The 27,462-nt window shown below is 48.0% G+C and overlaps 1 protein-coding gene across 1 annotated transcript; it reads right to left on the bottom strand.

Annotated features, from left to right (window-relative positions):
• Nucleotides 1–796: 796 nt before the first annotated feature.
• On the bottom strand, nucleotides 797–26,877 carry PIGR (polymeric immunoglobulin receptor). Its single transcript, XM_054562808.1, has 11 exons — nucleotides 26,728–26,877; nucleotides 11,888–11,983; nucleotides 10,586–10,927; nucleotides 8,578–9,231; nucleotides 6,785–7,123; nucleotides 5,922–6,257; nucleotides 4,837–5,014; nucleotides 4,318–4,439; nucleotides 3,562–3,693; nucleotides 3,379–3,437; nucleotides 797–2,250 (listed from the first exon to the last, which is right to left on the bottom strand). The coding sequence occupies exons 2-11, from the start codon at nucleotides 11,928–11,930 to the stop codon at nucleotides 2,155–2,157; spliced, it is 2,301 nt and encodes a 766-aa protein (XP_054418783.1). The 5' UTR covers nucleotides 11,931–11,983; nucleotides 26,728–26,877; the 3' UTR covers nucleotides 797–2,154.
• Nucleotides 26,878–27,462: the final 585 nt, after the last annotated feature.

Genomic DNA, 27,462 nt, shown 5'->3' with positions numbered 1-27,462 from the left:
GTATTCTATGGATGCTTCACCAAGGTTTTTTGTTTTGTTTTGTTTTTAATGACAAGAGGGGCACTGGTTATATCTGCTTATTCCATTACAAACAGTCTTTTTTTTTATTCTATTAAATTTATGGGGGCGACATTGGTTAATAGGGTCCCACAGGTTTCAAGTGTATATTTGTATGGCGCGTGATCTGCACACTGCACTGTGTGCCCACCACGCAGATTGAAATCATCTTCCATCACCATATATTTGGCCCCCTTTTTCTTTTACTATGTCTCACCCGCTTCCCTCTGGTAACCACCATACTGCTGTCTGTCTGTGTCTATGGGTTTCAGTTGTATATCCCACGTGGGATATGAATGAAATCACATGGTTCTTAGCTTTTTCTGACTGACTTTGTTTAGAATAATAATAACAAATAGTCTTAATGATATTCTACAACACAGAGCTTTGAGGTCTTGGCTGTTAGTTAGACCCCCAACTATTTTTTAATTGAAGATAATCTCAGCCCCACTTAGAGGCAGCTTCATAGCCCTTATCAACCTGGTGTTAGAGATGGAGGAAGCTTTGGTTTAGATATACGTCATGGGGTGCCTGGAAGTGGGACCCAAGCAAAATTGAAAGGGTTGTCTGGAAAACAAAAGGCATGGGGGACAAATGTAGTCTGAGCCTCCTTGGTGACAATCATGGTCTTTAATTATTAATTAAGTCACATTTCTTATTTGTTAGCAAGTGCCAGCTGGTTGAGGTACAGAACTCAGAGGGAAAATGACCTTAAACCTTAACTTTGGTTTGTTTGGGGTTTTTTTTTTGAGATTTTATTTATTTATTCATAGAGAGAAGGGAGGGAGAAAGAGACAGAGAGAAACACTGACATGAGAGAGAAACATCAATCAGTTGTCTCTAGTACATGCCCCAACCTGGGACCGAACTGGCAGTCCAAGCATGTGCCCTGACTAGGAATCGAACCAGCAATTCCTCGCCTTGCAGGATGACACCCTACCAACTGAGCCACACCAGTCAGGGCAAATCTTAGCTCTTTGGAGATCAGCCCCTCCTTTGCACCATCTAATATCCTTTTTTCTTTCCTTCCACTCAGAACCCTTCAAACACAGGGGTTATGAGTATTTGACCATTCCCTTATCCTCTTAAGTCCATGTGAGTGACAGAAAGGGAAACAGTTGTCTTTCCTGAGGTGGGGCCTGTGAAAGACCAGCATCCATTTACAGTTTCCTCTTCCTCCTCTACCTCCTCCTCTTCTTACTTTTCCTCCTCATCCTAGAATTCTGTTTTCACCAGGAGAGTGGGGGCTCTTATAGAGAGATCCCTGGTGAAGAAAACAGGAGACAACAAATCTAGTTTTGACACTAGCATATCTCACTTGGTGCTTCTGAGCAAACCTCTTCAGCTCTCATGACCTCAGTTTTCTCACCTGTGAAATGTTAAGAATGTGTGTTTGTGATTTGTTGTATGTATGCCCAGGCTACATGATCCCTAAGGCCTTAGGACTCCAGATATTTGTAGGATTTCTCCCAATATGGGCAGAGAGGCGAGTACACCTGATGAGGATTTCAGGTCGTAGTGAGTACATATACCCTGAGAGGAGCTGTGGCTTCCAAGGACTCAGTGATATTCACAGAAAGCTGCAGGTGTGGTATGTAGCCTCTCTGTTCATGCGTCTAGCAGAGTGCCTGGGTACGGGTGAAGATTCATATACTGAAGGAAAGAAGAGAGGATGGATGGGAGGGAGGGAATGAGAAATGGACGGAGGCAGTGAAAAGGAGAATCCCAGTGACATCCATAATAAGGGTGCAGGGAAGCACTGAATGGCCCTCCTGTCTAAAACGATCTCCCCACCCATCTTTGGCTCTCTTTGTTCGACAAGGCCTCTCTAAAAATTCCATTCTCCTTCCACACCTTAGTTGTCTCATGAGGAATAAGTTCCCTCAGGTGGGAACTCCCCACCCCCAACAGAAATGAGGCCAGGCTTGGATGCCACTGTGGAGGGACCAGCAGACTCTCTGAGGACAGGTAGAAAAAGTGTAGGTGGGGTGCGAGTGCAGGCAGTGAAGCCCTCTGAGCTGAAGGCCCTAAGGATCAGCGTGATTGATTCTGAAGGTGATTATCAAACATGGAAGGAGAGGGTGGCCGGCGCTTGGCCTAGGCTTCGCTGGGGCTGTCCTGGACGTTGGTCACCATGTTGTTGGCCTGGAGCAGGAAGGCGGTGTAGGCCATTTCGGCTTCCTCCTTGGAAGACTGAAGGGCAACAAGAGAGCAGTCAGTGTTTGGAGCAGAGGCTCAGTGCGGAGGGCATGGGGGGCCCTGAATTCATAATCGTGGCCCCAGTGACCCAAGCCTATGGTGACCCCGTGCTTACCTACAGAGACTAATTTTGAGAAATGGAAAGTTGCAGCTTCTAAAAATATTTCTCTCTGTCTCACTACCTCCTTCCGACACATGGAGTGGAACCCTCTGCTGCCTGGGCCTGTCCCCGGAAGCTCTGCCCACACAGTTCATGAGGGCAAGGGGGCCTAGCCTGGCATCAGCCACCGTAGTTCAGGCTTGTCTTTCTCCACAAGCCCAGAGACACAACACAAGGCTAGAGGGGAAGGTTGTCTCCAGAGCTAGCTCATTGCCCTAATTCTTCCAAGTGCTGGGCTCTCTACTTCTGTGAGGGAGAGTAGGTGTGATCAATGCTATCACCTTGGGATTAGGGAGGCAGAAGAGAGGATAATACATGACCCAAAGGCAGGAGCGGCCTCTGATATGATTTCAAGTGAAATTGCACTTGGTTGGGGTGGGGGTGGGCATGTCAGCTTCCTCCTTGGAAGACAGGGAGTAACAGGAGAGGAGTCAGTGTTTGGAGCAGCGGTTCAGTGGGTGGGGATCAGAAGGAGAAGATACACTAAATATGTTGAATTCATAATCTAGTGACTATCAAATTGCCCACCACCGGCAAATATCTCTCAGGCCCAGGCAAGAGGGTGGTCTTGAGCAAGCTCTCATGGGAGGGTGGGGACATAAAGTCAAAGTCTGGTGATTAGGGGTTGCTCCCACAGCCCAGGAGGAGCACCTACCTACTCACCAGCCTTTGATTTTTGACCTTCTCACCCTGTGGCCGAGTCTTTCATGCACTTGCCTTCCTTCTCCCCCAGGCTTCCTCCCTCCTGAGTGTTTACAGCCTATAAACACCTCCTGCCTCTACCCCGGCCACATCTGTGCCACAACCAGTAAAATACATCTCACCCTGCAGCATTTTTCTTGGGTGCCGCTCTGGCATCAGCCCCCTCTTTGAGGTAGTTTATCCTGATGTCTAACAGCAGTTCCTCATGTCATATTTCTTTGCCACCCAAGGGAGGGCTCCTTCTCCCTCCTCATCCTTACCCTCTTCGCTTTCTTGGGCTCTTCGTTCTCCACAGTGTTCTCGGTGGTGGCCATGAACTCTGTGTGAAGAGAAGGGGGTGAATTAGCTCTCATTAGCTTTATATTCCCACCTGACACAGAGTCAGCTTTAATTCTTGCTCTCCCAGGGGGTCAGGCACCCATCCTTTCAAGTGAGGGACGTACCATCTTTTCCTCCGAGAGATGTCTCTTGAGCAACGGGAGAGGCTCCTGTGTTGTCATTGGCTCCAAAATCCCTGGAGTTCTCGAAGTCTGACATGCTAATATCTGTCCTGTAGCTTCTAATTGAAATCCGGTCTGTCCAGGAGAAAGAGGAGTTGGTGTAGGGATGGGGCTGGGGACATAGGAGAACAGGGTGTGCTACTTCTCTCAGAGGGAGCCCCACAGGACAGCTGGAAGGGGACAGGGTCTCTGGTCACGCATCTCTGACTATGTCCCAAAGCAGAATAGAAATGTTCTGAGTCTCCTCCCCGGTCTCTTTTCATAAATAACCAAGACTCAATCATCTCTGACTTGGTTGTCACTCTGACATTTCAATGCACAGCGCCTCATTTTGTCCTCATATCAGCCCTTTGAGGTGGTATTACAATTGCTGTCTTGAGCCATGAGGCATGAAATGGGGACACCCAAAGTCATACATCCAATTAGCTCCCAAACTAGGCTAGAAGTGCAGGTTCCTCAGCATCCTTCTCTCCTCTTTCTGGCAACCCTGTCTCTCAGCTTAGATCTGAGTAACTGGGGATGGCCTTCCAGAGACAACATTTGGACAGCAGCACTTAATGCAAGTTTTAGGCACGTATGGGTTTATCTTTCCCCACCTTGCTTTTCCAAAACTCTTTCTTGAGCTTATGAACGAGTAGGGACCGTGGCAGCACCCCCAAGGGTTTGGAGGTGAGGGGCAGGGAGCACCCTGGGGCTCACCAACGTTCCTCCTGTGCCGGGCTCTAATCACCCCCACTGCCAGGGCTCCCAGCGCCAGCACCAGGGCCAGGGGCACCAGGGTGGAGACCAGCACTGTGGAGCTCCCTCCTTGTCCGGCTGAGCTGGAGTTGGGAGAAAGATTGAGTTAGTTAGTCACTGAAAAGGAAACCTGGGTGTCCCACGATGTGCTGGCAAATCAGCTTTGGCTGGTTCTCCCTCCCTCTGATAGAGCCCCCTAACTCCATTTTTCTAAGAAACCTTTCCAGACACAGCAAAGTGAGGGCAGGGTCTTCTCTGCATCCCAGGCCTGGGGCATTGATCTGGATATTAAAGACTGCCCCAGCCACAGGAGAAGGGCAGAGAGCAACCCTGGCCTCTCCTGAGGACAAGAAGCGGCCATGAGGGATGTTCCCACTATCAAGAAGCTGATAGGCTCCCCTGCTTAGATCTGGCATCCCAGCCTCAGGTCTTCCTCCTCAGAGATGTTCTCTGAATGGAGAGCCCCAAATCCTTCCTCACCTGCCGGGGTCTGCGGATGCTCTGCTCCTGCCATCTGGGTCTCCAGCATCCTTCACTGCTACTACATCCTCCGCAACAACTCTGGGTTCCTGAACGACTTTTTTCTCAATCTCTTTGACATGTGGCTCTATCACCTCCTCACCAGGAGGCACGTTCACTTGGCTGACATCTTGGGGCCCTTGGAGAGAGCAGAGTGTGGCTGGATTATGGCCTTTTCTCTATGTTTTCGCTCCTTGACGTTAGGGAGTCTGTGGAGTTAGACTTTATTATGAGTCAGAGTGAGAGTTCAAAGCTGTGGGGGTAGGGTCCTGGATAATACTACCCATAGAGTGAGGGTCTTTTGTTTGTCACAGGTGATCTCTGTCCCATTAACACCAAATTCATTCTCATCTACAAAGCTCTGTATCATAGGTCCAACTGTGTGTAAGGGCTGACGGACTCAACATTTGGGGACGGGGAGATTTTTCGCAGCTTTAAAACCCTGCCCTAGCCCTCCTGGCTGAGGGGCTGGGGGTGGCAGTGCTGGCCCTGGTGGAAGCTTGGCTCTGGGTCCCTCAGTGAGGCTGACCAGCAGGACTCAGGCACAGCTGCATTTCTAGAAGGACTAAAAATACCCTCACCGGGTATAAAACAATTCGTGTGACATTCGAAAAAGAGGTGTGAAATGCAAACTTTATAGAAGAGGCTGCTTTAACTTCTTCTATTTGACCTTGTAGGAGAAGGCATCTGGCTGCCTGTTAGAGCAGGCTTTGGCCGAGTGTATTGCATGTGATAGTGACTCAGAAATTGTTATATAAAAAGGAAGACCTCTACATTTAAAAAGGTTTTCAAATTGCTGAAAGGGGCAACTATGGGACTTGTCTTGAAGCTGAGGTTAAATGGCAAACCCACTCTTTTTTTCTTAGTTTGTGTGTTTATTGGGGATGTCCTTTTTAGAAGGCTGAGACTTTGTGGGGGCTAAATCTCTCCTGCCCCAGCCTCTTAGGGCCAAACCTGGCCCCTCGCCCCCACCCTGATGGAGAAGGAGTCAGGCAGGGGCCTTCTCCGGGGCCCAGGGAGGAGTAGGCCTGGCCTTGGAGACTCACCCTTCACTGTCTCCTTGGCCTTCTCCTTGACCTCTATGTAGACAGCCGCGGTCTCTCCAAATCGGGGGCCTTCCTTCACCCCGCACCAGTACCAGCCCTCATCCTCCTTGTTGACTGGGTTCAGGATCAGGGAGATGAGCTGGTTCTTTTGGTCACAGCTCACGGAGGCCTGCCTGGTGCTCTCCTCTTGGCTGGGCAGGGCTTTGCAACCTTTGTTGCTCCACTTGCACCAGTATTTCTCGTAGGAGAAGAATTTGCATGGCGAGTGGCAGGGCAGCTTGAAAGTCTCTCCTTGCCATGCAATGGCATTCTTGGGCACCTCAAGGTTTGGCTCTCCTGGAGCAGGGAGGGATGGAAGAATAGGCACAGAAGTTGCACTGCTGATGCTGCTGCAAGGAAATGACTGTGGTGGGGACCATGGTCCACAGCCCATTTCCTCCTTGAACAGCATTAGAAACAATAACATTGTCCTGAATACATAAGAAATGTAATTATGCACCTACATAATAATTATTGTGAGTGACCGCCATGAATCAGTCTATCAGAGAACACAGAACCTTGCGCACTGGCTTCAGTTTGCTTTCCTTGCATTTCTTTTCTGGACTCAACACAAAGAGCGGTGCTCTACTTCAGATAGGTCATACTATGTGTAGCAGTTTGGAGAGTGAAGACTGGGTGCAGAGAAGGGTGCTTATTGCATGTATGAAAACGAGACCTTTCCATGGGTGGGCTCTCTCCTGAGGTCTGTCCCATCAGCATGGAGGTTGGTTAAGTGGAAGGAAGAATGGTTGGGGGTGATGCTGCTGCTGACTGGGGGTGTCCTGGGGTGCCTCCCTTCCCTCTTGCCCCAGTTTAGCCCTTACCTTCAACAATTTTGAGCTCCATTGTGAACCACCAGTGAGTGTTGCCGCTGGTCAGACACCAGTAGAAGCCAGCATCCTCGGTGGTGAGCTGGTTGAGTATGACCGTGTAGGTGCCATTGCCTGGTTCTTCATGCAGGACGAGCCGACCCTGGTACTGTTTGTACTCCTGCTTATTAACCAGCCCAACGCTGCTTACCACCTGTGGACAGCCACTTCGCTCATTCCAGCGACACCAGAACTTCCGGCTGTCTCTGTCCTTAGGGTTGTAGGGGCAGAGCATGGCCACAGAGCCTCCCACCACACCTTTCACCACGGAGGGAATACGTGGAATCATTGTCTCTAGAAGGACAGAGATGGGATGGAAGAATGGCAACATCACCTGAGGCAGTCTCTTCCCCCTGGTCTCAGCCAGGTGGGGAATGACATTCAGACACAGGAAATCAACATATAATAAAAAGGGAGGGAAAGCTCATTCCTTGAAAATATCAACAAACTATGAAATTTTCTGGTCAGTTTTACAAAGGTAAGTCCACACAGTTAGGTATGAGTATAGAGAAATAAGCCCAAGTCAGCTCCTGAAATCAAAACCTGGCAAAGCAGCAATAAAAATTTATATGGATCCAAAAAAAAAAAATCATGTCACCCTCCTCAGAAAATGAGACTTTCATAATGTCATAGAGCCTGTAACTGGAACTACACAACCAGACCTTGTAATCTTCATCAATAGTCGGGACATCTCGTTCCCTCCACACCCCACCTTATTCGGAGCAGACACTGGAAGGAGTTTATGGAGAGACTCTTTGGGCTTCCTACAGAATCTTCCCCTATAAAGCTTTCGTCTTTTTATTAGCTTGTCTCACAAAAGTGTCCCGATGGATTTTCTCCAAATTAAGAAAATACATTTAGAACAGCGTGATTTAAAATATAAACTACGCAGCACACATAAGTTTAATTGTTGAGGACTCTGAGGACTCTTTCAAAGAGAAAGACAGTCCTTCTCCAAGGAGTTCACGCTGAGGTTCAGTGAGCACCTTGGGTGACTGAAGTTGCTGAGGAAAATGGTAGAGACCCCAAGCCAGACAAAGAAATGATGCCCAAGGAATGTAAGCCTCTTAAAAGTCACATGAGCAATGACATTGAACTGTAAATACTGGTTTGTGGTTTCTTATGAGGTTAACTCTACGCAGAGTGGTCCAGAGTGAGAAAGAGCAGGGGCTGAAGTATTTTGCCATACCAAAGGCTCGCCAAAGTAGAGCTAAGTAAGCCAGATCTTGCGGAACAACAATTAACCCTAAGAGATGTCAAAAAGGAAATTTAGAGGGAGGGCGTTGCCCTCCTGGGAAAGCTTTGAGAGCAAGGCAAGCCCCTTTTTCTGCTTTCTGAGTGTGAGGCATGAGGTGCCATTCTGCTAAGGGTCAGGGAAAAGGGGCAGATGGCATCTGCAAGCCTGGCCATGGCACTGGGATCCCAAGTTACGTCCTCACTGCAGCTCTCTGAAACCTGGATGATCTACATGTCTTGCTTCAATCAGGAGCTTGACTCTCCTCATTTCTATTAACCAGGGCCAGCCATCAAAATGATGACAGAAAAGAAGAATTAAAAGATAACACAGGGCCAAGGCTGTGTTTTCTAGCTTTCCTGAACAGCTGCTCAGACAGCATCCAGTTCATGGCTTGTCTGTCAGCTAGTATTGTTGACTAACTGATGTATATTGAATAGACTCACAGGGAGTGAACTAGGCACTCACCTGCCAGATCACCCCACCTTTTCCCTTTCTCTCTCTCAAGTCTCACCTTCATTGACGAAGAGTTGCCAAGCCTGGACAGGCCAGCCTTCTTCAGGCTCACCATCAGAGTGGGCTCCGCACAGGTAGTTCCCTGCGTCCTCTTTCCCCAGTCCAGTAATATGCACACTGAAGAAACCTTTTTCCTTGGGAATAATCAGGACTCTTCCCTCAAAGGCCTGAGCCACCCTCCCCAGGGTGTTGATGACCAGTTCGCAGGGTTTCCCTTTGCTTTCCCGGCACAGAAATTTGGCCAGATGTGCTATCTCTGAGCCCACAGCACAGTCAAAGGTCACGGAGCCCCTCAGGTCTCCATAAAGCAGCTCAGGCTCGGGTTTCAGCACTTCCAGGTCAACATTGCTTTTGTCACCATCAGAATCATCCCCAGCTATGCAAACATACATCCCAGCATCGCTGACCCGGAGTCGGTTGATGATAAAGCTGAACGCTAGTTGGCTGGTGTCCTGAATACTGATGTGAGCTCTGCTGATATAGTTGGGGTTCACATACCCATCAGAGTCAATGACTAGGACACAGGTCCCATCTGTCTTCTTGCACACAGACTTCTTCTTATGAGCATTTTCAGACTTGAAAGGGCAGTTGATGGTCACTGTTCTGCCCTGGTCTGCTGTATAGACTGTAGTGTCATTTCGGAGCCCAGGACCTGCAGGATGAGGCAGGGGAGGCAAGCTGTGATTCACTTTCTTGAGACATAGGACAACTCAGTGTTCCCAGTGAGGGTCTGGGTATGCCTGTCACCTGGAATGTTCCCCCTAAAGAGACACTGTCAGAATGTCTTCCAAAGCCAGCTTTATTGCTGTTTCCTCCACGAAGGCCTCCCCAGGCTCACACTAATCTCTACCTCTTCCGTGTTCTCTGTTCTTACATCTGTACCGTATACTTCCAGGCTGGTAACAGTTAATTGTGTTCCCCACAGACTGGAAGCCCCTCGAGAGCAGTCTTTATACATGCTTGGATCCCGTGCAGCACCTTGCACGATGTTTATACACAGTAGGTGTCTAAATTAATGCATTGAATAGAATAAATGTAAGTACAAGGGGGAAGACATCAGTGTATTGTGAGAGAATTTCTAAAATTTACAACAATCTACACATGGAATGTGCTTCTTTGTGAAGTAATGAATTTTCTGCTAAATGTAAATATCGTGTTTGATCATAAGCTCCATACCCATTGTCTCCAATCTCCTTCTGGATGTCTTATATAGAGTCAACTCTAATCTCTCCTTGGATCTTAAGATTTTTTGATTTTATGAATCTCCATGACCACCTAAATGAACTCTTTATTCAGCCCACAGATAATACTAAACACATCCCAAAAGAGCAAAACATGTCTTTGGGAATCTCTCCAAATGTTTTCCCTTAAGACCTTTCTCTTTTAATTTCCCTTGCCTATCTGAAATGCCCCTGTCATTGACACCTTGTCACAAAACCTTTATTTTTTTTTTCTTTTCTCAATTAGAACAGCCTTGTTCAGGAGCCCACCTCTTCAGAGCCCTGGTCTTTGGGCAAGAACTGGCCATTTGATTTATGCTGAGAGTATTGATGCACTAATGGATCCCAAGTTAAAATGCATTTTCAAAGAAGCCTTCTGGCGACCTGAAGTCTTGATCTAAGGGGTACCCTAGTGTCAGGAATTTAAGGATTGCTCTAAATCTCTCCCTGTCTTTTCTGTGTCCCTTAGCTCATAGATCTCCTGCTCCACCTGCTCCAAACACAACAAAAGAAGTTGTCCTAATGCCCTTCTAAGCTAGGGGCTGAGTAAAACCCTAAATTGTACTAGGCCCTGAAGACCTTCCACCCGCCACCCCAAGTAGGTGCCATCTGTCTCATTCTCATGTTCTATTACGAAAGGCCCTTGCCTCTGGAGGGAGGAGGACCCACAGCTTTCCGCACCTCCTGCTAGGGCACCCTCTCTCTCGGGACCTTTTTCCTCAAGCCCTCCCATTGCCCCTGGGATGATTCCCTCTCACTTTCCCACAGAAGCCCAAGGATCCTCACCTGGGCTGACTACCAGTTTCACTTCAAAGAATAGGCCTTGGTTAACGATGCCCACGCCACACCTGTAGCGCCCAGAGTCTTTCTCGGTGAGATGGCCAATGTCTACCACAAACATGTTGCTCTCTGGGAAGTCGGTGATGTTGGCTCTGCCCTCATACTCCTTGGAGATGTAGCCGTCTGAGATGAGGGTTGTGCAGCGGCTCCTGGCTCCCTGCTGGCACCAGTACTTCCGGGAATGCCGGTTGACAGAGGTGTCTGGATAGTAGCATTTGATGGATGCTGAACTGCCTTCCACTCTGTTCACCTCCTGCGGACCGAAGATGGGGCTCTTCGTGGAGACCACTGTGGACACAGAGAACAGAGGCTTTCTAAAGTCCGTGGGAGGTAAAGCCTGCTGGAAGGCTCCCAACAGCCCACATTGAGGAGATAAAATTTCCACCTTAAACATGGGTCTTCTGTGGCTTCTTTGCATGTCCTACAGCTAGACTATTACTGCTGGCGGATAAAAGAATTGATTCATCATTATTAAATTTTAACTGTAATGTCTTAATGACACCCATTTGAAGGACAGTGGAATGTAAACTTATTTAATGTTATCCCTTGTTTATTTATTTATTTTTTTAAACACTTTTTGCCCTGACCAGTGTGGGTTAGTTGGGGGGATGTAGTCTTGCAAACCAAAAGGCTGCTTGTTTGATTTCCAGTCAGGGCACATGCCTAGGTTGCAGACCGGGCCCCCCGCCAGTAGAGGGGCACGTGAGAGGCAACCACACATTGATGTTTCCCTCTTTTTGTCTCTCCCTTCTCTCCTGAAAAACAAATTTTAAAAAACCTTTAAAAAAACATGTCAGAAGCACTAAAGGCATCAAAATCGGCAAGTTCAAAAAACTGTTTTAAAAAAACCCCACTTTCGTAGGGTGCTACACACTTTTGCATTTCCTGTCTGTTATTTCCTTACATTTCTAAAAACACTTTGTAGATTATTCTTTTTTTTCCCAGGTAAAAATACTGAGAGCCAGGAAGGTAAGTCATTTTTCCCAAACCCCAGAGCAGCTCGTAGTTCAAGGTCAAGTTCTCTTTATAGTTCCCAGTGAAAACCAGACCCTGGCCTTGAAATGAGAAACTGCCATTCTTGTTTCTGATCCCCAATCCATTTTTGGATAGCGTTTTCTGAATCATGTGTGTGATTCCTCCACGAGAGAGTGCATCTTTTGAGAGGGGCATTCCTAGGGATGGGCCAGATCTCGGTGTCCCCAGGAAACTGGATCCTGCAGGGAGTAGGCTGTGACCTGGCAGACGCACCTGGGAAGACAGCCAGCAGGCAGGTGAGGAAGAAGAGCGTCATCGCTGGTGGCTCCCTCCAGGCTGTGTTGCCCAGGCCAATTTCCTGCTCGGGTGCTGAAAGACAATAGCACAAAGTGATGAAGCTCCTAAGTCTCCCAAGTCTACATGACCTTAGAGTTCCTGTTTGGTTTTGTATCTCCAGCAAGGGACAAAAATCCTATTGAAAGAAGGAATAGCTCCGCCTTTCTCATTAGAGCTCAAAGTCTCATCATCCCACAGTGCTTTTTGTCCCTCAGAATTTATAAAGTTGATTTTTGTCTTCTCAATTCATCTGCATGTTCCTTTGGGAGAGGGACACAAGTGCCATTTCTTCTGTATTCCCAGCTGGGAGGCACGGTCCTGAGCACAGGCTGCAAGAGCTCAGGACAGCTCGCTGGGTGGTTGGTTACTACCAGTACATGGCCCCATCTCTCTGTCTCAGCTGCCATCCCTGAGCAGTGGGCGGGGGCTGGCATACTTTATGGTGTGTTCATACGAGTAAGCCAAGACCCACAGAGGAATCCTAGTTAGTCACAAATGTAACAGTGACCACCATCAATTGTTTTCTTATCATGTTCCAGGCACTGTGTGAAATAATGTAGGGGTATTATTTCATTTGAACTTGACATCAGCCCCTATGGGGTAGGTCTTCTTACCCATGTTTTATATAGGAAGAAATGAAAGGTTAATGGGTAAGTGCTTTTCTCAAGGGTAGGTGAGGGTGGGGAAGGTGGGTGAGATTTGAACTCAGCTTTGCTGGACTCCAAAATCCAAGCTCGTAACCTCTCCCACTGCACCATATTACACCTCAAATACAGCAGCATGCTTATCCCGTGTGCTTATTCCTGTTATCTCAGAGCCTCCATTGCTTATCAAAGCCTTGTCCTTGATTTCACTGGAGCTTTATAACTTCCCTTTAAATAAGATAACACGGATATAATTATAAGCATTTTATGGGTTAAAAAATCAAGCTCTTGAGATGCTGAATAATGTGCCATGATTTCCCAGAGGCTTGGTTCTGGGGTCAGGTGTTACGGCATTTGTTATCCTGCCTGAGTAAGAGAGGCAGATGAAGATGGAGAATCCAAGACAAGACCACCCAGAGGGTACAGCACATGAGGACTTTGTCATGTCTGTGAACACAGCCTAGTACTATGGAGAGCTGAGGGTCCAGGGCCCAGCCTGACCACAGCTGTTTTCAGAACACAATGTGCAGCCTCCAGAAGGAGAAGGGAGTCCCCCCTTTCCCACAGACTTTGACAGGCTTTAAACTTCGGAATGAACTTGAAAATAAGAGAGTTAAAGGAAAAAACCATATTAAGAAACCTGGGCAGTAATGAGCCCCATAAAGATAAGAAAGCTCAGAGCAGTAGAATGTTCGGTACAGATCTCCCAGGCTCCCCTTGCCATCTCAGCCCCTGCTTCCCTCCCAGTGACTCCCGTTGTTGTTAGCTTGAGCCAAAGGCAATAGAGCTGTTTATCTTGGTTACTTCTTTTCTGTGGGGGAATTTACCGGCAAGGAACCTTTTTATTTCCTTATGGAGATAAAGGTATTCTGTTTCTTTAGTTCTTTGGACGAGGAAAGGGAACAGGTTAGGGGAGGTGGGGACAGATATGGGTGTCAGGTGGCAACTCGAGGCTCTCTTGATTCTGGTTAATTACCTCGGACCTTTCACACCAAGCCAATGATTAACCTCTGGAGAGAGGTCTTAGCCAAATGCCAGCGTCAGCCCCAAGCTGGATGTGCCCAGGGGGTGCTGGCTGGGAGACCACCAGATTGAGCAACCTGAGTCACCATGAGGGATGCTCCCAGGTGGGAGCAGGGGTCAGAAGGCTCAGAAGTCTGTCTCCTCTGGGATACATGGGATGGGCTGGCTGCTGTGCTGGGTCCTGGGGAACCCACCACCTGCCACTTGCAATGGCCTCGGGTTCGCTGGCAGATGGGAGGACAAACTGCCTCATGCTGTTTTAAGAGCCCAAACCAGCCATGGTTCTCCTTGGTTCTGGTTCCTGTTCTTGCCTTTAGATAAGCAAACTTCCTAATGTTTCTTTGAGAAGGGGATGGGTCTTCCCATGGACTGAGCTGGGGCACGCAGCCCTCCCCTGGGTCAATAAAAATGATCTGCCCCGGGGTCCAGACAGTCAGGTGGCAGGTTTCCAGCTGGGGTCCTGACTTCCAGCCCAGGCTTCCTCTCATGTGTGACATGTTAAGATGGCTGTTGGTGTCCACGTGGGGGGAGGATACACACGTGTACCCACTATTCTTTGCACAGCCTTGGGCCAGGGCTGAAAGCATTAAGCATGCACAGCTGGAAGGGCAAACCTGGCAGAGGATGATCTTGGTGAGGAAACACATGGTCTAGTCCCAGGGGAGAGGATGGGAGAGCGAGGGCGCCCACACTCTCAGGAACAGAAAATCTTTGCCCAGAGATAAACTAGAAGCATGATTTCTCTGTTAACAGGTGAAAAAACCCTGGGCTTAAAGGATTATTAGGGATCTCTTCCTCTCAAAACCAGACTTTCTTCCAAACCTGGGAGATTCAGGTCTTATAGAGGTTCCAAGTGCCATGGTGGAGCTGGACTTAAAGGCTTTGTTTAAGGAAAGAGCATAACATATATCGGACACCTACTAGGTACCTGGTGCATTTCTAGCTTCTTATATGACTTCATCTGTCCTCATAACAACCCAAGAGGTAGATATGATTATCTTCATATTGTAGATGGTATATCTAAGGCTTAGGGAGAGTCTTGGTCCCAAGACCCAAAGCAGAATTGGATCGCTACCCTATTATCACTACTGCTTAGATGAGTGGAGGGGCCTATTCTTCTGGGATATACATAGGCTAGTATATCATACATGAAGGCACCTTTCTAGTCCTTAAAATAAGAGTTGTGTTTTCACTGGTGAGTCTGGAATGTTCTAGATCATTCTTTTTTCTGAGTTCCTGTCCTGACATATTCATAACACGGCTACACAATAGTGGCATAGGGCAGGGATATAGGCCATATTAGAAAAGAATGTTTGTCTCCTTATTAAGTTAATCTAGCTAGCTTCCCTTCAGTTAGAATGATCTTCAGGTCTCATAGCTTGAGTCCAAAACTTTGTCCATCTAATGTTAGGTTTCCTCCTTCTTCAGAGGGAGAGGGATCTCCTGGACCAGGTCCTGGCTCCCTGCTGATAAACCACATGGCCTTCAGCAACTCTGGGCTCCATGTCTGTTCAGTATATAGCAGAGGGTCAGTAGAGCCCTGGCAGCCCCAGGGGCTTCAGAGGGGACAGAAAACATGCCCTGTGGGGACTTGAAGCTGGGTTCACAGTTTCTGAAAATTTCTTGTGAATGTGAACTTGGAGGAGCAGGAAGATTGGAGCTCAGAGGAGGAAAAGCGCTGGCCTGGCTAGGGAAGGGGTTTTCCCTGGCCTGTACTGAGCAACCCCTTCCCCTATTCCCCTACTCACTCCTGAGTCCTTTTGGGAATACATTGTCATCTCTTGTGGTGCAGGGGCCAAGTACAGACTACAGTGAGCCCAGAAACTACAGCACCACAAGGGAGGGAGAGCAGTTATATAGTTTGGCAGGGCTTAGGCTTGTGATGACAGGTGGGAGCTTAGGAGAATTTATAGTTTATGTAAGCCCTGGAGTGTGGGAGAGTCTTTAAGTAAAGGCAGTGTTGAGGGAAGTGAATTGGAACTCCTGAGAGCAGGTACATGGAGAAAGAACACCCACGGGGATTGAAGAATGCATGAGCTAGAAAGACCCAAGACTTTCGGATCCTATCCCTGAGTGACCTGCTGGCAAGGCAAGACTGAAGCAGAAATTAAGCATTTCAAGCATCAGCTCCACGAAGCTCTGGGAATAAGTCTTGTGGATTTCCACCTTTCAACAAAGACTTAGAAGCCCTGTAATTGACTCCATCCTACTTTACCTTGCTGTGTAGGTAATTATCTCATTCATTCTACCAGACAGCAGGATCCTTGAAGGAAGGGGCCAACTAGATCAATCTCTTTATCCCCAGAGGGCCTTGAAAGAGAATGCCTGACAAGAACCTCCTGCATAGCAAAGGCCGATAGGACAGGGAATGGTTACATTCTCACATCTCCTTTCTGAGAAGACCAAAGTCAAAACTGACTTCTCTCACTTTGCCAAATGCCTTCTTGGTTTGGGGCACGATACGGACAGTAGCATGGAGAAGAGCCTGGAGGATGGAAAATAACCCAGAGTCCAGAGTCTTGCTCTGTCACAGGCTGCAGAAGACCTCTACCACTTGGGCTCAATTTTCTTATTTGTAAAATGGGCTTTACAGTTCCTGACTCTTCTAGATTCAAGGGCTACTGTGGCATGGGAAAATATGGAGGGGGATAATGGGAAAATGTATATGGAGGCACTTTAAATAGTATAAAGTACACTTCAACTGTAAGAGGTTGTAATTACTTAAGCACAGAAGACTGGGATCCAAGCACTTGACTTTCATGGTTGCTGTGCACTTGGAGAGTGGCACAAAGCATGGGCTCATCAGCTTGGTTCTTAGCTCTTTCAATTCTGGGCCATGTGATTTGAGGGGCAGGAGGTTTAAACTCTTTGAACCTCAAGTCCTCATCTGTAAATTGAAGATAATTGTGCCTAATATGGAGAGTTGCCATAAGGATTAAATGAAACAACTTTAGTGTGGCGTCAGGATTTAAAAGATGTTAGTGTCTTTACATCTCCTCTCTAAAACCAGCAGTCTTCTCTTTTTCTCTCCTTAGAGTGAGAAGTGAATAGAATTCTATTTACTGGACATCCTTTGAATGTGAGATGGTGGTGGGGGGTGAGCTGCTCAGATTGGACCAGCATGGCCTGAAAGAGGAGACACATGTTATGTAGGAGGATAGAAATGGTGGACAGTGACTATAGCTAGCACGTACTGAATAATTTCCAAGGGCTTTACAAGTGTTAACTCATTTAATCTTTAAAGATACCCTAAAAGAATTAAATGGGCCAACTCATTTCACAGATGAGACAACTGAGGCACAGAGAGTGAACAATTTGCCCAAGGTTACACAGTTGGTAAATGACTGTGATGGGATTCAAATCCAGGTACTCTTGATCAAGAGGACAAGCACTTTGTCACTGTATAATACTGCAGCGGGTCTTGGAGTTGTGGGGAAACAGCTGGGAGAGGAGAGAGAAGGAAATCCAGTCTTGGAGGACTTAGTTCAGTTCTCTGTTTTCTACCTTTCACAGAAGAGTTACTTCCTTCACAGGAAGTAACTTGAACCCAGAGGAAGGTGCCAAAAAGAAATTTCTTCCTGAAAAATAATAATTGTTGCTATTTATTCAACTCCTACCATGTGTAGGGCATGTTACATTTGTTTCCTATAGCCAGACACATTGCCTTCAAAATTTCTTTCTACTCTGTCATGCTGTGTCAAAGCCATGGAATTGGGGACCCTCAGCCCTCAAAGACAGTCCAAGGCATGGATGCGGGGAGCCTCTGCTGAGCACATGCATGAATAAAACTACTTTTAAAAAAGTTGGTTATTTTCTTTTTCGTGTGATATTAAAATGTCCCCATGACCAAATCAAAATGGCTGTGCCGAAATGTCATCGTTTTATTTGCGGGTGACCTTACATCACTCATGTTAACTCACGGAGTCTTAGTTTCCTGACTGTAAAATGGGACTGTGGTACCTGCCCTGTCTACCACCTGGGCTTGGTTTGGGTGGGAATGAGATTGAAGCCAGGGTAGGTGGATTTACGATGTGGGAGCTGCTGCTGTCATGCTTTTTATTAAATAAAGTCACCGAGATCTAGAGTACGGGCCCCCAATCCCTGGGCCATGGACCGGTACTGGTCTGTGGCCTGTTAGGATCAAGGTTGTACAGCAGGCAGGCAAGCAGGCAGGCAAGCAGGCAAACCAGTCCCTGGTGCCAAAAAGTTTGGGGACCGCTGATCTGGAGGTGCTCAGGGACAGGCAGTGATTGCAGAGCTAGATGCTCTCCTGACTTCTGGCTCATGGCCCTTTGTGTTACACCACCACATCCAGGCCAGGAGAAGGCTTTACCAGATGGATGGACCAGATGGTGGCCTTCTACCCTGACCCATGAGTCGGTACATCCTCTCTCCAGGTGTTACGGAAGCTGCAATTCCCCTAGTGAAGCGGAGAGTGATGGCTAAAGCTGTGCCCAGAGCAGCGCAGCAGCTTGGGTGGTCCCAGGCCTGAGACAGCTGCACAAAAGGAACTGGGGTAGTGGGACATGGAGCTTGTACGGCAGCTGTGTTTGGGCTGGGGGGGTCTGTGGCTGGCTTGGGAACACTGTCCAGATGGGCAAAGGGAGAGCACGGAATGAGGAGAGGCCTATGTCTGAGGCCTCCTGGCTGTAGAGCCGGGGGAGCATCGGGACTCTGGAAAGCTGCCCGGGCCTGGGAGAGGGCTCTGCCTACTTCACCTGCTTACCCGGGGGGGACCTCATTTTCCCCACCTTAGCAAGGGCAGGATGACATGGCGATCTACGTTATGGAGCAAAGCTGGGTTGAAGTTGGAAAGGCTCTCAGAGCCTTCTTCCAGCTGAGGAAAAGGCGCTGCATGAGCCCTCACCAGAAAGCTGGGGAGGGGGAAAGCGTCAGACAGGAGAGTAGCCAGGCACTTTCTGTGCATTGTCTTATCCAGGTCTGTCTGGTGCTCAACAAGTCCTTGAGTAACTGAACTAAATTGAAAAAGACTAAGCAATTGCTTTTTTGTTGTAGAGTTTTCAAAGCAATTTCACACATATTTGAACTTCACATTTAAACTGTTGGGAAATGCCCGGCTTGGTTTTAGGATCTGTAACCCTGCCAACAGACTGGAGGGTCCCAAGGCTGGAAATAATCAGGAGGCCTTGGAGAAACAGGCTCCTGAGGCAACTTGACCTGTTCCCCCGGCCCCTCTGCTTTGCCTTGTGATGGTCCTTGCCGCAGACGGGTAAAACCCCTCCCCTTGGGGGAGGGGCAACCTAAGACAGTCCTGAGCCGAAAAGGCCACAGATAAGAAATTGGGGGCCCTGGAGAAAGGGCAAAGAAGCCCCCACACCTCTCGGCTTGGCTTGGACACGGCCAGAGTCTGAGAAGCAGTCTCCTTATATCTCTTGGTGGTTCCCTCCTCCCGCCTGGCTCAGGCTTGAAACAATGTGGGGAAAAACAGCCCTAAATCAGACCTGGCGGTCGCTGGGAAATCAGGCCTAAAAGTAAATTCTTTAGAGTGGGCTCTGTTCCTCCCTCAGATCTCTGGTCAGCTCATGCTGTGAAGGACCTTCACATTTTTTATGCCCCTTACCCTTTATCATTAAGGCGCTTGCCCTTGTCTTCATTCTCTTTTGTTGAGACTGGCCTCCTCTTGGACCCATATAAATCGGTAAACTCCTGTCCCTTGTTTTCTTAAAGGTATCTGTTCTCTGGGAAACTTAACATGCTAATGTAACATGTGTATGTATGCATTCCTGTTACCTAGCCCACTGATAAGTTTTTCAATAAAAGCCTTGGAACAACGGGCGATGGGGCCTTTCCCGCTGGAGGGATGTAGCACGGCCTTCTCTGGTAGGAGGGAAGTACCCCGTTTGGTCTCCTGGCAAACAGAGAAGTGTTTGCAACATTATTGTGTTTATTCCCCCTCATCCGTGACAACCCCCGGTCTGACTCTGCGGGTTTCAGAGCCCGGCTCCCACCCCCGCAGGCCCCAGCCGGTTTCCCCCAGGTTTCAGGGAGCGCTGCGCTCTCTGCGGCGCTCCCCCGGGGCGGCGAGCCCCTACAGCCGCTGTGAGGTGCGACATTGTGGCGCCCGGAACATGGACATCCCCTGGTATGTCGCGGCCCCGTTGGAGCCCAGCGGAGACGAAGTCAAAAAGCGACCATCAAAATTCCTCGGTCAGCGGCTGTTGAAGCAACGCCTGTCACGGACCACACACTTACTGGATTGGGAAAGGCGCCTTGTCCCTAGGTAAGGGCATCAGCGGCACCGTCCCTGTATGGGTGGAGCTGCGGGTGTGTGCAGGTAAGGTTCAGGGAGAGCTTAGGGCCGGTGCCCATTCGGTAGAGTAGGTTTAGTTCATTTAGAATTTCTGTCCTGTGTTTTCCCCTCCCCCAGTTAGCATCTGAAAGTTTCAATCTGAACTCAAAAGAAAAAGGGAAGAAAAAAAAAAAGAGAAAAAAGAGAGAAACCCTCCTCGCAGACTTGCTTTCTCTCCCTTGAGTCAGCTGCATTTCGGGCCTGGGTCGAGCACTTAAATGCCGATAGGGCGCCCGCTGATATAAAGACTCCCGGGAAGGGATACGCTGGACGTGGACCCGCACAGGACACTAGGTCTCCCGCCAGCCGGAAGACGAAGTCCACACAACGAGAGGCACACGGTCAAAGCATTCACAGTCCCAACCCTGCGGCACATTCCCATCTAGGTTTTAACTCTCAAAACGAGAAAGCAAGACTCTAGCTTGGAGTGCAAAGTGCAGTTCTCCTCCCTCTCCGCGTTTCAAATGGGAAGTCTCCAGCCAGTAGGTAATTAAGCAGTCGGGAAAGTGAATGAGGCCTCGGCAGAACAGCTCGGAGGATAAGAGGCACGCCTCTTCCCTGCAGAGGCGCTCGGCGCTTGGGTGTCCCCATGTGCGTGGAGGCTGTCACGGAGGTGTCTGGGATTATTTCCTAAGACGTGCAGGGGCCTCACAGGGAATTCCACTCACAGTAAAATAAAGTTGGTGGTAACCGAGGAGGGACACCCTTGGAAGCCCTCTCCCACAAGCAGCACATTTTCTCAGTCCCTAGCTTTCAGTCAGAACAGGCTTTTCATGAAAAGCCGAGTGGAGTTGAGAGAAACCGGAGTTGGAAAACAAAACAACAGCATTGCAGCTGCAAAAATGGGCTCAAGACTTTCTAGGGAACAGAAGATGTACTCTCGACTGCTTCAGCATCTTCTTAAGGCTGAAGGATGCAAAGTTAAAGAGAAAAATAGAGTTAATTTATTGCACACAGTAAAGAAATACTGTCTGTGGTTTTAAGAAGGTTGTTTGGATTTGGAAGTATGGGAAAAGGTCGGACAGAGACTGAAATGGCTTCAAGGAAATGGGATCCTTATAGGACGTCAGGATTCATTAACTTGGAGCCTAATTACAACAGCTCTAGTTCCTCTTCATACTGGAAATTTTAGTGATCAGGAAAGCTCAGACTCAAAGGAAAGAGACCATAAAGCGAATGCAGGCGGGAGTGAGGAACCTAATTACAGAGAGCCTCCGCCACAAACGGAGAAAGGAGATTCCCCTTTTAGCTCTCCTACTGTCCCGCCTCAGGAGAACAGGCTGGAAGATTTACCACCTCCTCCTCCTCGTCCGCCTCCTCCTCCCGCCGACTCCCCTCTGGCATTTAAAGAGACCACCACTGCTATGCAGCAATGTCTAAAAGAGGCTGCACAAGCAGGAGATTGGGATGTTTTATCCGCTTTTCCGATTGTTAGTTAGGCACGCGGACAGCCTGTCCACGAGCCGTTGCCTTTTGCAATGTATAAAGATTTAAAGAAGAGCATCAAAGAAAATGGACTTCAGTCACCCTATACTTTTGGGCTTATCTCTGCCATCACTGATAGCTATCGAATGGCCCCCTGTGACTGGATTGCTCTGGCTAGGACTGTTCTGTCCCCAGCTCAGTTCTCTGTATGGCAATCAGAGTAGACTGCTGTCGCCGACAGGCCATGGAGAACACCAGGAACGACAGCCCAGTGCGGCTTAATATGCTACTTGGGATGGGTCAGTCTGAAGCTCCTGAAGAGCAGGCTAGAATGGATTCCCAGGTTTTTATTCAACGCTCCCAGGTGGCTTCCCGTGCCTTAAGAGAGGTCCCGGAAGCTAAAGTCCAGGGACCTGGCTCCTTTATTAACATTCGACAAGGGGTCAGGGAAGCTTATTTAGACGTTGTTGACAGATTACAGGAAGCAATACAGAGGCAAGTTGGGAATCTAGTAGCAGCTGAGATCCTTCTATTTCAGTTAGCCTATGAGAATGCTAATGATTGTAAAGCTGCTCCCACTCCTATAAGAGCAACTGCTACCAGTATCGGTCAATTCATCCAGGCCTGCCAGAGTGTAGGCTTGGAGCAGCATCGTGCCTCGCTATTGGCCACCGCCATTAAAGGAGAAATTAAGTGTTTTAACTGTGGCAAGACAGGCCATGAGCACAGGGACTGCAAAGCCCCTCTGCAAGTTATTTCAGGGAGACCCCCCCGATACAGTTTGCCCATGTTGTCGGAAAGGCAGACATTGGGCCAACCAATGTAAATCTAGTTATGACAAAGATGGTAAACCACTTTATAAAAGACAGAGCGGAGTTGAAAGAAAGTGGAACTGGAAAAGGGCACTAAAACACTTCCCAGCTGCGAAAACAGGTTTGCAAGTCTCTCAGGTGCAGCAGGTCTGTCTCAGGCTGCTCCAACAGCTTCTTAAGGGTGCGGGCTGTCAGCAGACAGTAAAGGAATGCTGTCCGTGGTTCCCTGACAAGGAATCAGTAATCGTTAAGGAATGGAAAAAGGTAAAAAAGAAATTAAATTGGCTTCAGAAATTTTGAGCATCAGAATTTTCTTACTTGGAGCTTGATAACAACTACTTTGGCTCCTTTGCATATTAAAGCAACCACAGCAGGGGACTTGCCAGAAATCAACTGCTTTTAGTCCTGAATGAAAAGTATTGGTTTTTCAAGTTTGGGGTTTTTTTTTTTTTTGGTGAACCTAAATATGTGAGTAAATAAATAAAGCAATTGAAACTCTTTCATTAGTTAGCCTATGAGAACGCAAATAATATTTATAAAGCTGTTCTCAATTGTATCAAGCTAACAACATTTAACATCAAGTCACTTTCTTAAAGTTTGCCAGAAAGTAGGTACTGGAAGCCACTTAACTTGCTGTGGCCATTAAGGAAGGATTGTGTAGGGGAAAGGAAGGAAAAAGAAGGAATTGAAGAAAGTGAAGGATAGGGAAGGAGAAAGAAATAAGAAGGTGAAGGATTGTGAAGGAAAAGAGTAAGAAGGAATAAAAGAAAGAGATATATGCCACATCCATGTATGGCATGGGAAGAAAGGATATTAAAAATAGAAAATGAATGAATGAAAAATAAGTATAAAAGTCTTTTGAAACACCATAACTTCCAGACCTGGAAATGACTAGGTCATGAGAACAATAAAGTAATTAACTTGCTAATCCTAACAGCAGGATGCTTGTTTTTACAGGACTGAAAGAAAAAAAAGTCGCACTTTTAAACTCAGGCAGTTTTTCAGCTGGGCCTGAGGCCTGAGGCCTGCAATCTCAGCCTCCTTATAAGACTGATAGTGGCCAGGTTGCATGGCAAAGTCATCGGAAGAATTTTTAAACAAATGGAAATTCAATATAAAACAGGAATCTCTTGTAACCTTCTCAGTCAAGCAATTGTGGAGCGCATTCATCATACGTTTAAGGCTCTCCTCCAGCAAACAAAAAAGGGGGAGTCAGGAGTCCTCCATGAAAAATTTACTAAAAACTTACTAAAATTTGATAATAATAGCCATATATACCTGTAAATTTTAATTGTGACAATCACTTAATATTCCAATAGAGAAACATTTCCACCGGAGTAAGCCCAATGAAGGGCCTCATCCCTTGGTATTCTATAGGGACCCCCTAGGAGTGGAAACTGTGAAGGATGGACAGAGTTACCAACCTGGGGGAAGAAGGTATGTTTGTTTTTAAGTCCCAGCAGGACCACCATGTGCAACAAGTCTGAATGAACTGGATGGAAGCACCTGCCCAATCAGCTATCCCAGGTGGTCACAACCGAGCGACGACGGAGGACGCAGACCTGCCACCAGAAGCCGGAGACGTCAAAAATCAGGACTCTCTCACCCCCTGAAAACCAGTCTTTAGTATATCTTTCTGTGTTTTCTGCCAACCCTGTGAGAATAGCCATTTGCTTTTTTCTGCTATGTTTGGGAAGCTCACAGGTTGCAGCCGATGATCAGTTTATTTACTGGAGTCGCATCTTAGACCCACCAGTGTTTAAGCTACACACCTGGGGGAATCCAGAAACTGCATTGTCCAATAATGACACCAAGTGGATGGGAGGTGTTTGGCTACCCGCTGATGGACCTCTACAAAGGAACAGACATTGGATGGTCGTCCCAAATCATACTGTATATGTTTCTGATCATCTGCCAGCGCGTTTTTCTACCTTGCATGACATGCTGTGCTTGCCTATAACCTTTAAATGGTATTCCTATGCCTTAGAAAACAAGGAATCCCAAACTGATATGTCCTTAATTGGAGCAATAGATTTTGACAGAAAATATGATGGGGAAGATGTATATCCCCCAGATATATCTATGGGTGAATTTACATCCAGGCCTGATAAACCAATTGTCTGTTCCCCTTGTAGGGATCAAACTCCCTCCTTCATTGACATCCCTGGCCAGATGGGTGCCAGATGGAGAGTTTTTGGCCTTAACGGGCTGCCAAAAGCTCCTGCAGAACCTATGAGAAGGTATTCTGACATCAGCTGGTCTGGAGAAGGAACGGGAGCATCTGTCATTAGAATTCTAAGAATCATACCAGCCTTTGGCACACTAACACCTGGAAGATGGGACTCCCATTTATAGAAAGAGCTTTGGGTCAATTAGTATATTAGAGGCAAGACACCGGAAAAGGATATGATGTTATCTGGAAAGCTAATAATTCCTGGGTTACTGTCTGTACTTCCCATCCTTACTTGTTTCTAGCTATTCCAGGAAAGCCTCAGTTGTCCTTTAACAAGGAGTCCTGGACATATACTTTGCAAGTTAGTCCTGGATCTATATATGCCAGTTGCCTCACTCATGCTAATGTGACCTCTGGTAGACTTACTTCCGTTTTTGTCATAGGGAGGCAAACAGAAATCTGGCTGCTTGTGAATGTCACCCGAGAGGAGCAGGACCCAGGGGGTCTAGCAGCCCTGAATCAGGCCCTCGCCCAGATCAGAGTAAAACGCTTTATAAGCATGCCTGTTGCTTGCATTGCGTCTGCTATTGTTGTTGCTGCCTCTGCTGCAGCGGCCGGCACTGCCCTTGCTGAGTCTGTCCAAACTGCTCATGCTGTCGATATTCTTCTCACTAACACCACACAGGAAATGATCCGGCAAACTCAAATTGACCAGGAGATCCTCACCAGGCTTTCAGCTGTGGAATTGGCCATGCTATGGCTAGGAGAACGATAGGATGCCATTGTCACCTGCCAGGGGCTCGCCTGTGATCCAGGCTTCTCCAAGCTGTGCGTCACCCCACTGCAGTGCAACTCCAGCCAACACTCTTGGGTGGAATTGCCACACTGCCTTAGAGGGGCCTTCTCACCCAATCTGAAGGGCCAGATTGACCAGCTCCAGCTCGAGCTGCATCAAAAACTTCAGGACATTAAGAGACTCTCTCTGCTGGAAATTGTCCAAACTCTAAATGATAATTTGCATTGGCTTAATCCTAAAACTTGGTTTGAGGGTCTGAACCTCCGTGTATGGGTTATTGGTGCTGCAGGATGTTTATTGATCATTATTGTCTTCTGTGCCTTGTGATGCATTTATAAGCTGTTCCACAGAGATAGGGTGAGGGAAGAACAAGTAGCTAGGTTTGTTGGACTTCCCCCAACGTCCGCTCTAACAAACAAAAAAGGGGGAGATGCTGGGAAATGCCTGGCCTGGTCTCAGGAGCTGTAACCCTGCCCACAGCCTGGAGGGTCCTGAGGCTGAAAATAATCAGGAGGCCTTGGAGAAACAGGCTCCTGAGGCGACTTGACCTGTTCCCCTGGGCAGGGGCTACGCCAGGGTAATCAGGCCTGAAAGTAAATTCTTTAGAGTGGGCTCTGTTCCTCCCTCAGATCTCTGGTCAGCTCATGCTGTGAAGGACCTTCACATTTTTTATGCCCCTTACCCTTTATCATTAAGGCGCTTGCCCTTGTCTTCATTCTCTTTTGTTGAGACTGGCCTCCTCTTGGACCCATATAAATCGGTAAACTCCTGTCCCTTGTTTTCTTAAAGGTATCTGTTCTTTGGGAAACTTAACATGCTAATGTAACATGTGTATGTATGCATTCCTGTTACCTAGCCCACTGATAAGTTTTTCAGTAAAAGCCTTGGAACAAAAGGTGACAGGGCCTTTCCCACTGCAGGGGATGTGCCATGGCCTTCTCTGGTAGGAGGGAAGTGCCCCGTTTGCTCTCTCGGCAAACAGAGAAGTGTTTGCAACATTATTGTGCTTATTCCCCCTCATCCGTGACAATCCCGGGTCTGGCTCTGCGGGTTTCAGAGCCCGGCTCCCACCTCCGCAGGCCCCAGCCGGTTTCCCTCAGGTTTCAGGGAGCGCTGCGCTCTCTGCGGCGCTCCCCCGCGGCGGCGAGCCCCTGTAGCCACCACGAGGTGCAATGATCAACCCTGGTGATAGATGTTATTTTTATCCACATTTTACAGCTTCAAGACTAAGGCTCAAAGAGCAGGTAAGTGACTTGCCTAAGGTCACACAGTTAATCTGTGAAGGAGTTAGGAGGGAATTCAGCAACCAAACTTAGAGAATAACTACACATGCTAACCACAGACATTCCTTCTTCCCACCTGCTACTATGTCGCAGAAAAGGGGTGGGGGCTTCCAAACACGTCGGCCCTTACCCATCTCTCTGGGATATGCACCCATGCTCCTAAGCATATGCTCAGTCACACAGGCTGCAGCCCTATTCCTCACCCCCCTCCGGAAGCCTCAGAGTTGTGAATGTGGGCGATTACCTAAGCCACCATCCCAGGCCCTTCCAGATGGCATCCCATCTGGAGATCCCAGAGTAGCCGCACTTACTTTTAGATACTTCGTTCTCGCCCGTCGACTCAGTTTTGGGAGAACAGCCTGCTGGCCAGTCCACAACCCCTGCCTTCCTAGAAGCTGCCAGCAGGACACTGGATGCTGCTGTCAAACTGAAACTATGTGCCGTGCTTGACCCACACCTGGGTTCTTAAAGGGACACTCTCCCACAGGCATGGCCACCAGCCAGGTGCACGTGACTCTCACAGATCCCTTGCTTTCCTTCCCTTTGGACTTTCCTGGCTGCCTCCATTTGCCTCCCCCTGACCTTGGGGAGAATGTTACTTGGGAATCCTCCATAAGTGCAGCTACGGGATTTGAGACAGGGTATCCAAGCTTGAAGAGCCTTTTCTGCCACTTTCTAGCTGCAAGACAGTCGGCACTGAACCTTCATATTTCTTTTCATCAGGAAAATATGAATAGTAACACCAAACCTGTAGGTTGAGGATATAACCAGATAGTAGAGATGAAGCATCTGGTTCAGGGCATGGTATGAAATTTATATGCTTCGGATGGGGCACAGGTGGCAGGAATTGGCCCCATTCACTTGGGAACACTGCCGCTCAATTTCTAGGACACGGCCTGGACTGAGCACGGGCTACACATCTCCTTCAGCACCCCTTGACCAGCTCTAGTGCTCCCAGGAACTCGGGGGACCTCGGCTACTTCCTTTCCACTCCCTAGAGGAACGAAAGATGCCGGCTGCCTTCGGCCTCCCCTGAAAATGGTGAA

Source organism: Pteronotus mesoamericanus, unplaced genomic scaffold (assembly GCF_021234165.1).
Source record: "Pteronotus mesoamericanus isolate MK-2021 breed Mesoamerican mustached bat unplaced genomic scaffold, CSHL_Meso_final scaffold_705, whole genome shotgun sequence".
Lineage (NCBI taxonomy): Eukaryota > Metazoa > Chordata > Mammalia > Chiroptera > Mormoopidae > Pteronotus > Pteronotus mesoamericanus.
The sequence above is the reverse complement of the archived record's forward strand: the minus strand, read 5'-3'. Positions and strand labels throughout refer to the sequence as shown.